Below are 14970 nucleotides of genomic sequence, written 5' to 3' on the forward strand. Positions count from 1 at the left end.
AAAAGTGGTAAAAATAGCTGCACAATTCCCAAACAAATACGAAGTGCATGACCTGTATAACAAATGGAACAACCTTACATAAATAGGCATTGGTCATATTTAATTTTACTTTTTCTTTTAAGAATAAAAATACGTTAGAAAATGTGCTCTGGTGTGGTTTGTCAGTGTAAGGGTACTTGTTTGAAAATGTAAATGTAGGTATTAGGTTCTAAACATACTTTTTGATAAGCCCACATTTCTGCATTTTTGTTTTGTTTTGACATATTAAATGTTTTCCTTGGTTGTAAGCAGAAAACCATAATAACAGAAATAAAGACTTGAAAACATCAGTCAGTAAGTAACTGATATATGTAATGTATCTCACATAGTGAGCTTAGTTATTGAAATAAATACCATTTTTAACGATATCCTAAATATTACATGGGTCTGTACATAGAGTAGAACAGTAATACCTTGTTTTTGTAAGAACAGTTTTGGTTTTATTTTGAAATGTTATTTGCCGGAAGTGACCCATCGTCTTGTAACGGTTTCGGCAAATGACTGATGGAGTCACTTCAGGCGGAGCCTCAGCGATGATTCACGGCAAAGTTACCCGAGAGTAGGGAGGCTGTCGGCAGGCAGGCGTCTATGTTCGTCGGGGAGAACATGCTGTCTCTGTGCCTGATCTGGGGTAAGTTTTATTTATTTTACTGAACCAGAAAAAGAAACGTAAAAAAGTTAGACTCGGATAACCTTTCGGCTAATGGAGCCTTTTAGCTAAAATGTTCTAAATAGTATTCTGTAGCAAAAGGTTAAGAATTTTAAGTAAAATAAAGTTTTGAATACCAGGTAAAAAGTTCTGAAATACACATTGGGCATTAGTTTTAGGTTGTTATGCGTCATTTTTTAAAATGTTTTCACTTGTGCTAAACATATGTTGGCAGTAGATAAAGATAAGCAACACAACACTTAAAGTTTTTTCCCATTTAATGTATCGATAATTTTACTACTTTTTAAACTATTTAAATATGCATCATAAAACATTACAAACTTATATGAAAATACTCGCTTTTATTTTAATTTTGGTGAGAACAAAACAGCTCCACCTCAAGCAGGTTATCGCGGCGCAGTTTTAGCTGTAAAAGGTTGCTTTTCTGTGCAGCATAAACAGATGATATTGTAACTAACTACTTCGTTCAATTTAGCTATCATTTCCCCCGTTTATAAAGATTTTTGGCTTCCTGGACGTCTATAGTCCCTTGAGTCTTAACTAACTCATTAAAAACAGTTTTATCCTGAGGTATGTTATGAGCAGGCTGTCAACAATACAAGCAAATGTTCAGCAACTTCTACAAAAGAGCATTTTGGGCTATTTTTCCTACTAAAAGTCTAGAATTTACATGTTCCTCTGCAAAACGGAATTCATCAAATTTTAGAAAGTCTTAGCATCTTTTTTTTTCTCAACAGTTGCAAGGCAACAATTTAACTTCTCTTTTTACCATGACTACATAATAACTGAAAACCACCCAAACAGAAAACTAAGCTCTTATTTCTGGTTTAATACTCTACTAGATAAAAAAAAAATTCTGAGGCTTTGACCTTCCAGTACACATTAATTTTTTTTTTTATTATTATTTCACAACTATTATAAACTAAGAAAAAGAACAACATTGAGTGTTTTTTTTTCATTGCTGATATTGAGCAATCATTTCTAGCATGGCGTCGCTTGTAGTGGCTGCATGTTGGAACAGATCTGTTGTCTGATTTGTTCTTTTTCCCAGACTTTTTTTTTTTTTGGTTGAGTCATTCCATGTTCGTACAATTATTCCCAATAGTTTTGGATGCTGTGCAGCTGTACAAATTTTTGCTCTTACTTCTTTGCTTTAGTACAGTTGTTATAACCGTTGTAACAATGTATTGTTTTTACACCTGGGAGCAGCAGCTGATTAGCATCTCAAAAGCTCAAGTAATATCTGAACTATGACCCCCCAAAACGCAAGGAGGCTACCTGGATACAGCGCAGAACCAAAGAGAGGAGAGAGAAGGAGGAAGTTCAAGCCATCAATCATAATGAATGAGGATCATATTTCCTATTCTGATGTCTCACTGCTTGGCTTTCTAACCAGGCAGAGACTTAAAGAGAAGCAACAAAAGCAAATGAGGTGGATTAGCAGTGCTCGTCAACAACAGACAGTATCATCCAGGACATAATATTGTGGAATGTTGTCTCTGCTGCCCAGAAATTGAGCTGTCAGTCTTCAGTCATAAGACTCTGAAGATACTTCATTCATATGAGTTATGATAACATTTTAATTTCCCTTTGGGATAAATAAAGTATTTTTGAATTTAATTTAATTAAAGCAGGATTTTACTGTTTTTATAACAAAGACAAAAAAAGAAAATTAGCTGCTAAAAATTTGTTGGCAAAAAAAAATGAATTGGCAAACATTACTAGAACAGTAGGTAATTTCTAGTATTATATTAATGAAAAGTTAAGTGCAAGGAAAAGGTGAAATGTTCCTGACTAATTGCTGAGTGCAAATTCTGGTCGGTATCCAGATCTACTTTTCAACAGGTTAGCACATCTGAAATAAAACATGATTTATTGGTCTAACTATGTGTTTCCATTAGCTGTTAGGCAAATCCATCAAAACTGAATACAATAACGCAGTGGTCCCCAAGCTACGGCTCGCGGGCCGGATTAGGCCCGCCGCCACATTTCATATATTGTATTTTCCGGTTTATATGTGGATTTTTCTTCAACCACCAGGGGGCTCTTTAGCAGGAGGTGTGTCCTGTAAACTGTGGGTGTTTTGTTTTGCATGGCGCATTGCTGCCATCTGTTGGACTTTTAGGGAACTGCTTGACTTTCATGTTCAGTACGGTTGTTTGCTAGCGGTAGAGCAGATGAACACACATGTTGGTTATGAACGCCGCATTCCAGGTTTCTCTCAATGAAATATATACTAGTCAGTCCCAGTGACCGTTTCACTAACGGTTTTTGCCCATGTGCTTTCTGGGTAAAAATCAATCGAGAAATGCTTATCCCCCCCCCGGCCCCCCACCCCAACAATTTCCGACAGTGCAGGTGATAAACGTGTAACACTTATTCTGTTACAAACAGACTCCGGCCCCCCACCAGAGAAGGGAAAAGTTATGTGGCCCTCACAGGAAAAAGTTTGGGGACCCCTGCAATAACGTCTTGAATTATTTCTCTCTGGGTTTAAATTCATAAAATCTAAACATTTTGCCTTTTTAAGTATTGAAACACAAACTTTTTCCATGCCGTTCTGATGTACTGAGACGCAGCGGCCTGCATTTGTGGTTTCCAGGTTTTGTCTTGCACGGCTCAGGGCAGCTGTCTCACGTCCAGCAGTACGAAGTGGTCCGGCCTCAGAGACGTCACGAGAGACGGGCCAGGAGCCTTCAGGACAACCAGGTGAGATCGCCTCACCTGTTCATCAGTCTGCTGTTGGAACTGGGAAATATTTCTCTGTCATATGTAGGGATTTCTGGTCTTGTTTTTGTCACATTTGTTTACCCATGGCTGCCAGGTTCAAGTACAGTCACACCCCTCTGGTGATTTCTGTCCTTCCATTAGAACAGGAAAACCTTCAAAGAGCAACGCTTTGGTCGCATCCTGATCAGATTCTTGAGACTAGTTCGAGCTTAGGTGATGTAAATTAAGAGCTTTATCATTCAGCTGAGTTCTTCCTTCATCACAGCAGACCATCCAAATTTATGTAGATAATGTCCCAGTCTACTAGCACTGCAACTAACAATTATATCAATTAATCTGTTCATTATTCTGACGATTAATCAATAAATCCAATAAAAACTGGCGCATTCCTCAGATTTTAAATGACCACTTAAGCATTTTCTATGCAATATTAGAAATACTTTGAAAGATGCGACAGATAAATTACCTTGTAAAATAAAAATAAAAATTACGCATTTTGTTGCCTGTGAATTTGAACCAGATAAAACTAAAACTGCCACTTGAGGAGTTTTGAATAAAACATATTTACAGACAAACAGGCTTTTATCTTAAACGCAAAATGTGTAATGTATATTTTGTAAAGTCTTGGCCTGTTTTATTGCTCTGAATATGCTTCTTTTTTTTTTTCTTAGCAAAGGACCTTTTTTTTGACTCTGTATAATCCAGTTAACGATTAATCAATTATTAAATTAGTTGATTATTTCCATAATCAATCCATCACAATTAACCTGATTAGTTATTTCAGCCCTGCTCAGATCCGTCATCTATCCATCTCTTGCTCCATTCATCACTCATAGACAACATAATTTAATCTGAAACTAAAAATATGTGAGGCAACTGCAAAGTCAGTCAGTGACCTTTGGCTTAAGATGCCCCCTGTACAAAGCCTGGTTATGGACAACCCAGCAGATACGGGTCAGATCAGGCTGTTCAAAACACGCCACTCCAGTTTGACTCCAGTCATTACCCAAATGGACGCATAAGTCCCCTGAAAAAGCAAGAGCATCCTCAGATGACACCAGTCTGATACTCAGAAGAGGGACGGGTTCCCCAGACTGCCGCTTGGCGCTCTGGCAGAGCAGAACCTCAAAGCAACAAAGACACGACTCTCTGTCTCGCTCGCTGGGAAAGACCCCGGTACAGAATCACCCGGAGGCTTTAATAAACTGTGAGATCCAGGATGTAAAGAATCCGGCGAGATCTGATAAAGAATCATATGATGTCGTAAAAGTAAAATTGTTGACTCCACGAACGGTTTAACAGGCTCCTTGAATACACTGAATCCATTTTTTTGTAGCAAAGCTGTTGAAAATCAGTCAATACATCACCAACAAAGTGATCACATTCATAGATCTATTCATCTTCAGTGAGAGGGAAAAAAAGCAAACAAAAAAACATCCCCAGTACTCAATTTAGCATTTAAATGGCTACAGTCATATGGGTGATTTTACGTAACTTAAAAATCTCTTCAGTAATCCATGATTATACCTTCTGCAGCTTTATCCTGGCGCGGTTCAGTATGACCTGATGATCGAAGGCAGGAACCACTCTGTTCATCTGGAAAAGAACAGGCAAATATCAGATTCCCACTAAAGCGTCTCAGCTTGCACCGCTGCTAAAATGACAAGCGGATCTTTCATTCTGTTTACAGGAATCTTATTGGTGAAAGCTACACTGAAACATTTTACTCAGAAGATGGAAAAAGGGTGACGACATCACCAAATGAGGTACAACCTATTTATGGTCATTTTAGAGAGTATTATTTTAGTGTAGATTTTCAGTGTAGATTTTCCATATCATATCAGTTAACGCCTCGAGAAGTTTCCTGAGTTGCGCAATTCTGATCTCTTGTGCAAATATGCAAAATGCTTGTCTATATATATTAGTACTGGACCTCAGATTGTCCTCAAGTGACCCATCGTAATAAAAATGCAGCCTTCCAAACATGCAACTCAGGATTTTATGGATGTGGAAAACAAAGAGGCTCTTTGTTAATGATGTTTCCTTGCAGGAACACTGCTTCTACCACGGACATGTTCAAGGTGAGGCCGACTCGTCGGTCAGCGTGGGAATCTGTTCGGGCATCAGGTGAAGCACATTCTCACGACCTGGCTCTTCCTGGTTGCATTTCGTCTCTTACTCAAAGCTGAAAATTACCGAGAGTGCTTTAGAAATGTGTTTATTCATATTTTGTCATCTTCTCTAGTTTCATTGTTGTTGTTGTTGTTTTTTTAAAATATCTTGTTGTATTTAGTTCTGCAAATATCTTATGTGTCACTTTTTAGCATCAGATTTTTTTTTCTTGCCTTTATGTGGACAGTTTGTCCAAAAGGCATGTTTACATTTCTAATTCCTGCTGCTGTTTCCTGTGTTGGCGCCAGCGGCTTTCTGAGAGTCCGGCGGCAGGTTTACTTGATCGAGCCTCTGGGACAGACTGCGGACGAAGAGCACGCCGTCTACAGATGGGAGCACCTGAAGGCGCCCGGGGCCGGCTTCTCTTCTAACGCCTCAGTGTTGTTTGATCGGGACCAGAACCAGGAGCCGAACCCTCAGCCAGAAGGCCTCTTCAGATCCAGATCATGGGTTCGTCTTTTGCTCCCTGGAATTGGAAATGTAGCAACTGGTTTGCTAGAGGCTGGTTTGATTTACCTTTTAAAATTTGAAACGATATACAGTATGTTATAGGGAGATCTGATAATGTATGATGGCGGATGATTTTCTTTCTGGTTTATCTTTTCCAAACAAACCCCGTTTGAGTGTTTTTCTCACTGCTTCGTCCTGAACTTTTAACGTTTACGTTGCAGGCTGTAGATGGAGCCTACACTAAGAGTTTTTGCACTTTCTCTAAGTATCGCAGAGTCTTTCTAAAACACATTGTCTTGTTTTTGTTTCTCAATATGAAGCAATTTAAAATATGAAACTTTTTTTTGTTCAGAGAACAAAATCGCCACCAGGGCCTCAGAAGTTTGTGGAGCTGTACGTTGTGGTGGACAGCACCGAGGTGAGCATGTTGATTAAAGACACCGTCTTGTTGCAACTCGTGTTTTATGAGCGGACGGATGCCAAGAGTAATAAACGAAGCATGCTGGAGAAAATGAATCCACAATCTGCCTTGTGTGTCTGTGGGTTGATTGCATCACAAAGCAGAAGAAAACAGCTGGTTAATTGGCTTTAGTAAGGAAAGAAATGTGTCATAAACGCAAGAAAAAAGGAAAACTCAACAGGATAGATACGAATGGATGTACTCAGAAGAACTCTGCTAAGTAGTGTGATGTCTTTTGTGATGTGAAAATTGATTTAATCACATTTTAATAACCAAGTACCAAAACCAATAGAAAGGCTGACCATGAAATATTGTCCCATAGGTAACAAACTATATGTTTAGGAAATTTGTTGGGTTTTACAGAAAAGTTTGGCTCCTAGCTTTAAGTCTGTACGTCTTTAGGAAAACAAATCGTGACAATATTTTTTTTCCCCCTCCTTTTGCAGGTCAAACAGTATCGAGATGATACCCGGTCGCGTATTCTCGGTGTTGTGAATCACATCGATAAGGTATGTTTGTTTCCAGCTGTTTGAAACGTAATCGTTTCTGTCCGTTTCTGAACGTTTGCTCTGCTCCGCCTGCAGCTGTACCGCTCCGTCAACATCCGCATCATGCTGGTGGGCTTGGAGATTTGGCCCTACAAAGATCTCGTCGTCGTGGACGGAGACCCGGACAGAACTCTGGAGAACTTGATGGTGTGGCGCCAGGCCGACCTCTTGAAGAGAGCGCAGCATGATAACGTCCAGCTTGTGACGTGAGGGCCGCCGGGGGGAGCAAATACTGCAGACGTTTAAATCTTTGACTCGCAGTTTGAGCTAATGTCAGCCTCTGGTTTTCCACAGGGGCAAAGACTTTTCTGACGACACAGTCGGACTGGCTAATAAGTTCGCCATGTGCACTGTGAACTCTGGGGGAGTCAATCAGGTGGGTGTGACAGCAGAAGCAAATCGGCAGCATTTTGTTTTTACGTTTGAAAGCATCAAATCTCCATCTCTGCCGTAGGATCACCATAGTAACCCGCTTGGCCTCGCCTCCACCATTGCTCACGAGATGGGGCATAGCTTCGGCATGTCCCACGATGCTGCGGGGTGTGTGTGTGGTCCAGCTTACAGCAACAACTGTGTAATGACTGAAAAGCTCAAGTAAGAGCAAATGATGTTAAAACTCTTTTATCAGCTTATTTCTTGATTTCTTGACGTTTAAAGCCTTAGCTAACTCTCCTGTGTTCGCCTCCCGCTCAGTGTTGGAGGCCACGGCTTCCCAGACTTTTTCAGCGACTGTAGCATCCAGCAACTCGCTCAGTTCATGGAGCGCGCTCAGCCCAGCTGCCTGGACCCACCAGGCCGCATCAGCACCATCGCATTGGGCCCCCGCTGCGGTAATGGCCTGCTGGACCGTGGAGAGGAGTGTGACTGTGGCACAGCAGAGGTAAAAACCTTCAACTCTGAGGTTACGGCTGATATTCTTAATGAAAGAGGGAAATGATGACAGGAATCCATTCGTCTTCAGTTTGACTGTCCTGACAGAAATCCCATGTCTTTTTAGTCAGCTCCATACCGACATGTGAGTTATTTAACGTAAATAACTCACAAAAACTCACAAGAAGTTTATCTATGTAGCACCTTTCAACAGTTCAAAGTGCTTTATGTTATAAAAAACACAATACAGTCACCAATTATGTAGCAAGCAATAAACATTAGATTTAGTCAAATGCCGTCGATGAAATCATCAAGTAAATATACATTAAATAGTTTCATCATTGAAGCTCAGTGTTTTGAAGCCTTGAAAGAAGCATTTTGAATGTTTTTATCCTATAAATTTCTGATGGTTGCATATTTGCGTTTTCTTCCTAGGAATGCATCAATCCCTGCTGCGACGCCTCAACGTGTCGCCTGACTGAGGGATCTCAATGCGCTCATGGAGAATGCTGCGAAAGCTGTCAGGTGCTGAACTTCTCTGTGCATTTACGGATTCTAAACGCTTAAAAACAGAACGTCAACTTTGAGCTCGCAAAAAAAAAACAAAAACAAGATTAAACGCACAATGCAGTTTTCAAATCGTGACTTAATCCATCTGTCGGCGGCAACGAGTGTTTCACATCGCTGAGGAGGAATCTTTATCCAATCTTCTTTAGAGGCGTTTTTTTTTTTTTGGTTAATATTTTTTATGTTTTTATCGATCCGGCATGTTTTGCAACCCACAGCTGAAGGTGTCTGGCAGCATCTGCCGGACAGCTGCCGGTGCATGTGACCTCCCTGAATACTGCAGCGGTGACTCAGCGGATTGTCCTGAAGACAGCTTCGAGATGAACGGCAAGCCTTGTTACAGCCAGGCGCCGGGCTACTGCTACGACGGCCAGTGTCCCACAAGAGCGAAGCACTGCTGGAGGCTGTTTGGAGAAGGTATTTCTGTATTTTCCATTGAGAAATACCGTTTACTTTATTGCCAAATTGTCGAAATCATATAGCTCTTTTGGTTTCATTTCGCAGGAGCTAAAGAGGGCCCGGATTTTTGTTTTGACCTGAATAAACGGGGCCAGGAAGGCGCCAACTGTGGGAGGGATGGACAGAGCTTCATTAAGTGTTCCCCTCAGTACGCATCGTTTCAAATCGGTTCACCGCCTGCAGGTGCCAGGAGTGTGACTAAATCCTGAAGAGGTTTTGGATTAACTTAGCCGTCTTTATCATTGCAGGGACCGGAAGTGCGGGTCCATGTTTTGTGTTGGAGGGGAGGAGCCAATCACAGGTAAACACGCAGTCTTCAACGTGTTGGGTGCGGCGTGTCGGGTTCTCGTCGAGGTGGACAGAGCCAGAAACTTTGACATGGTGCCGAATGGAACCACGTGTGGAGACAATAAGGTAAAAAAAAAAAAAAAACAGAAAAAACTCAGGAAGGAGACACTTTATGCAAATGATCTTGACTTGTTTTGCTGAAACGTGTGTTTGCAGGTTTGCCTCAGCAGCAAATGTGTGGACGTCTCAGTTTTCGGCAGAAGAGAGGACTGTGCAAAGAAATGCAACAGCAACGGGGTATGTCTCGTAGCGTCTCTGTAATCCAGTTATGCTTTTGCTCATGTCAGGTGGACGTATAGGCCTTTCCCAGCCATTAAGTAAATTACAATGACTAACGATAAAACTAAATGAAAAGTGGTTCATTTAGTTTTATGAACCAGTTTTCATAAAACTTGTTCATAAAACAGTTTTATGAACTGTTGGCAAGTTTGGAAACCGTCTTCAGATGTTTTTTAAAACTTCATTTCTAGGTATGTAACCACAAGCATGAATGCCACTGTAACCCTGGGTGGGCGCCGCCGCACTGTGACATCAAATATGCAGACATACCTAAAGGTGAACTTTCACATTTCTGCCACTTTTTGACCAGACCCATGCTCATATTTTGTCGTCCTGCAGCCACAAACCTCAATGAGTTTTACATAGATTTATATGAAAGACCAACTAAAAGTAGTTAATGATTGTAGAAAAACAATATACATCAACAGAGAGTCTGTGAAGAATGTTGTTTAATACTTGGAGAGAGAGAAATAAATGACATCAGAGTGTATTTTCTTTTTCCGGCCTGCAGGTCAGACTGTGATGATAGCTGGGGTGTGTGCAGGGATCTCGACCCTGCTGGTCGTCGCTCTGGTGATTGCAGGACTGATGTGCTGCAAGAAGAGCAACATAAGGAACAGACACATGTATAAGAGGTAGATCGTCTCCTCTGTGAACATTCGGTTGTTACCCTCCCTGCTGACTGAATCTCGCTTTCACAGGAAGAAACAGTCACCTCCTGGTAAACCGAACCCCGTGTTCCAGGAAAAAGCCGTCAGAGACAGACCCGAGATCAGCCAGCCCACTCTGATGGAGTCCACCTCCTCTCGGGTCTGCAGCCCTCTGGTTGTTGCCATGACTCCCTGCAGACCTTCTCCACAGGTGCGCTCGTGTTTATCCGCATAATAAAAAGTATATTTCTTTAACCCAAAGTAACCGACTCCTTGTTGTTCTCCAGCCTCCTCCCAAACGCTCTTCAGTTTCCTGCACCTCAGAGACCGACCCGGTGAGCCTGCTGCTGGTTTTAATCTTTCTGAGAGATTTAATGCATAATTCAGACTCAGGATCGCATTTGGAATCAGCAGCTGAAGCCTTAGATCTCATCCGGAGTTCAAAAGACGATGTAAATAAAAGATGGTGGCTATCTGTGTCCAGAGAGGAGAGAGAGATGTTGTGTCTATTGGACAGGACGGTGACGGCACACTGTCATTCTCTCTACCGTTATCTTAACAAAAACCTTTAAGCACTTCATTTAAAAGGCTTCAAAAATGCTCCGACATCACATAACCTAAAATAATATGTTAATACTGGGAAACACATTGTAGCGCAAGATAAAGTTATCATTTCTCCTCTCTGTTCTGATAAGTTGGCGCCTTACAAACGAAATGTTTTAGTTCTCTTGCTTTGTCGACTTAGTGCTGTCTTTTGAACATCATAAAGCTAAAAACAACTTATTGCATTTTAGCAACGTCTTAGGTTCAATATGTATTTTCTTGAGCATCTATATTTATTAAAAGTGAGACAAAAAAACAAACAAAACTAAAGTGTTTTTCTTTTACTCTTCACCACAGATGAAACCCGTACCTCCATCCAAACCTTTATCTCTGAATAAACCGCAGGTGAGTCTGTTTGAAGTTCAGCTGCGTCTCGGTGAACGTCCAACTGCTGCTGCTCAGATCCTCCGTCTGCCGCGACGTCGCAGCGAATCATTCAAGGCAAACTTTCCTCCGTTTCCTCCCTCTGTGGGAGGAAACAGAGTAATTACAGGAAACGTGTTAGTGTTGCGTTTAGCTGCCCACGCAAAAACCTGAGGACTGATTTACTTTAAAATAGAAAAGTTGGAAGTCCAGAAGTGACTGCAGCTACTCCCACAACAGCTTCTTGTACGTTTTTACATTAAATCAGATTTAAAAAAAAAAACACACAATAAAAAACCAAAGAAAGCAACAAAAACCTCTGAAGTATTTTCATATTCTGTCACATAATTGGATGGAGAACATATTTAAACACCAGTAAAGAGTTTTCTTTCAGTATTTCAGTGCATTGATCTTCACCCATCTTCCATGTCACTGATCAAGAAAAGCATCCCTCAGCATGATGCTGCCACCACCAGGTGGTGTTCGGGGTCAAGCACAGTCTGATCAGATGAGTGAGGGAATGAATACTTTATACTTTTAATTTATTAGAGGTTCACAGTCTGACATGAAACCTGAGCATTGTGGAAGAAGTGCTTCTGTTTGTCCGTTTAGTCTATTTGAGATTTTAGGTGAATTTTTGGATGTGAGCAACACAATTAAACTCCTTTTATTGTAATTTACCTGATGTAGTTTCCTTTTTATAGGTCTGTCAAAGTAAAAGCAATTACACTTCACGGTTTGGTTCTCTCTAACATAAAGTGTTTCACTTAAAGGCACTTCAGACGCAAGAGAAACTGGTTCAGATAGTTTTTAACTGGCACAAGAAGCTAATTAAAATCTCTATTTTGATTTTCAGAATCAAGGAACCAAACCACGTCCTCCAGCCGTACCTCCGGTCAAACCCTCCCCTCCTCGGGTTGCCAGATTCAAGCCTCCTCCTCCGCCGCAGGCGAAGCCTCACTTCATCAGACCTGCGTGACGTTCTGGTCAGTCTGATGGGTTGAAAACACACGCGGCCCACCGATGATGGAGAAGCTAAAGTTCAAATAACTTTTAACAACTCAAGGCTAACAGTTGCACAGCTGCTGTACAACTGTGATGTTTTTACTCTGTTTGCAAAGAACAAAAAAACTCTTTTCTACATTTTTACATTAAATACCAACATGCACTTTGATTTTTTTATTTTGATTTTTTGTATTTATTTCACATTAGTGTAGTTGTAAGAAATGTAGTAAATTTATTTATGTTCCCTTTAGGGTTCATTTTTATAAAAGTATATGGCCTTTTTTTATTTTTACTTTTATTCTGAAGGCCTCTTATTCTTACTATGTGTCTCTTTGGACGCTGCTGTCAGATCAGATGAAAACTTTAACTATAACCTGCTTTTCTAATGTCTCTAAATAACAGAGACTCGGGGCAGGCGGGTCTCATTGAATATTTTCAAAACCTCTAAATAAAACCTCTACATAAAGGTGTCCTGGTCAGATGCCTGATCAGCAGCAGTTCTGCTCCCACTCGCTCCCCGGTCCTCCTGACCTCGTCTCTACGGCCGAGTCCACCGCTCTACAGATCGGACTGGTTTTTTATCTGGACTCTGGCGTCTTCCAACCTTGACCCATATCTCTTAAGACGAGGGTCAGAACGCAGACTGGTTTATCAAGCGCTGCTTTTTGATTAAACTCTTATTCACCTTGACGGCGCCAATCCACCCGTTCATCTCCTGCTCATTTAAACGACTCCTCCGCTTGAGACAAAGTCTGACTCAGAAAGTCTAATTCTGAAAGATTCGACGCCACAAACGTAAAACCTCAATAATGGCTTCCAATTAAAAACAAAAATTCTTTTTTTTTTATACCCTCTTTCTTTTGTTTTACTTTCATAAATTAATGTCCAGTCTGTGAACTTCACTCAAAGCCAGTCTACATGTTTTCTACGTTTTGTACTTGAAAGCTGATGAATGGTACCTGTGTATGGGAGGCTTTACACGGCTCAGATGAGCCTTGTGTCTTTAATGTTTTGCTTCTCTGCGACTTTTGACTTATATTTAAAGCACTGCTGTCTCCACGGCAACAGCCAGAGGACACGTGAAGTCATAACTTTGCTACCAAAACACCAAATATGTTTAGTTTTTTCTTTGTAGTCTGTAAAATAAATGACAGATTGAATGTGAAAACCTTTTTTTGTTGTTGTTGGCAACAAATAAAGTGCACTTAAGTTCACTTGAAAATTGTGCAATTTTTCCTACGAAGTAAACATTCACACTTTAGGTGAAACAGTTGTTGCAAGATGTTTATTACACAACCTGGCAGTCTTCTTTTAGCCACAAACGGCATCAGTTTCAGTTAACAGACTGTGAGTTTAGAGAGGCGTTAGAGAGGAAGCCAATGATCTCACTTTATTTTATTTACATCAAGATTAGAATAAGCGGCTGCAGGATTTTGGTAAAAATTGTAAGATGAATCTGCTCTGAAGCACTGCAAAGACTCGGAACAAAGGAGAAATAGACGACCGAGGTCACTGATGGTCGTTTTAGTGATTCATGAGAAACAGCTGCCTTCGTTCTGAGACGTATAAAAAACGCCAAAAAACGCCAAAGGGGAGTTCCTTCGCTTTAGGGAAGGTCATTACTAATAATAAAGAAAATAAAGGCACCATAGCATAAAAACACAGATCAATAAAAATGTGAAGGAGAAAGGAGGAGACCAGGTTTTAGATTACTGCTCATGACTTCATTCTTTTTAACCAGTTTTATAAAGTTATTAAACAGACCGTGAATCTGTATAAAACTTTGTAATAATCATAAGCTTATAGATGCAGGAACCTCTTTAGATTTCCTTACACTTGTGAGGAAAGTTTATTTGTGGATAACATTTAGCATAAATATTAAAATCATAATTAAATAAAATTACATGAAAAAAGCTGAACAAAGACATAAAAATGAAGTCGCATTTATTTTTACAGTATTGTTGGAATAATTGTGATCGCACTGATTTAAACATTTCTGAGCTTTTCCCCCCCTTTACATTTAGAAGGTTCTGCGTTTGAGTCCCAACGTGGGATCTTTCCGTATCAGTGTGGAATATTTATTATTTTTTTACCATAACACGTTGAACACCCTGTCATAAATACGGGCTCCTCTCCAGTTACAATCTGCTCTAGCTTTAATTAAAGTCCAATAATTGTGAAAAAGTTCTCCTATTTTCGTCTACATTAAATCTGCCTCCCCTCTAAAGAACTTCTCACTCATTTTCTCCCTCTACAGCAGAAAAAAAAGAAAAGAAAGCTTTCCACTATGGGAACTTAAAATAAAAATTTAACTGTCCCTTTGAATCGTCTAGGGGTCATATAAAGTTATTATTTGAGTAAATGTAACAACAAAAAAGAAACTCGGGTTCGTAGCTCTGGTAAGACCATGAAAATGCCGATTCATGGCGACTCACAAGCCACGCAGGTGGGAAAACAGCTCACAGTGGAGGCAGCTGCTTATTAGAGACACATTCTGCAGGAGATTTAGGATCACAGTATTTCTCAGAGGAGTCGATGGCCTTGACTGAACCGAGCAGCTGACTGTTCCGGTTTGAAAGTGTGAAGCCCAGAAAACAAAAAAGGTTAACTCTGCCCTCTGCTGGACAGAAACTGATAGAACAACTAAAAGTTCAATATTTGTCTCCGACTATAACACGGTTTATGTGAATCTTAATCTTAAGAATCTGGAGTTTCATATCGCTTTCGCAGAATATAGGGATAAGTAAACAGGATATA

At 40.4% G+C, this 14970-nt stretch overlaps 1 protein-coding gene across 1 annotated transcript; it reads left to right on the top strand.

The window, feature by feature from the left end:
* Positions 1–521: 521 nt before the first annotated feature.
* On the top strand, positions 522–13427 carry adam8b (ADAM metallopeptidase domain 8b). Its single transcript, XM_008437476.2, has 23 exons — positions 522–670; positions 3312–3418; positions 4976–5049; positions 5130–5205; positions 5490–5566; positions 5860–6061; positions 6414–6479; positions 6968–7030; positions 7106–7275; positions 7364–7445; positions 7524–7663; positions 7763–7949; positions 8375–8464; positions 8725–8923; positions 9011–9113; positions 9214–9379; positions 9470–9550; positions 9784–9868; positions 10104–10227; positions 10294–10453; positions 10530–10577; positions 11143–11190; positions 12065–13427. Exons 1-23 carry the CDS (start codon positions 628–630, stop codon positions 12185–12187), a joined length of 2514 nt encoding a protein of 837 aa, XP_008435698.1. The 5' UTR covers positions 522–627; the 3' UTR covers positions 12188–13427.
* Positions 13428–14970: the final 1543 nt, after the last annotated feature.

Source organism: Poecilia reticulata, linkage group LG19, assembly GCF_000633615.1.
Source record: "Poecilia reticulata strain Guanapo linkage group LG19, Guppy_female_1.0+MT, whole genome shotgun sequence".
NCBI classification, from domain to species: Eukaryota; Metazoa; Chordata; class Actinopteri; order Cyprinodontiformes; family Poeciliidae; genus Poecilia; species Poecilia reticulata.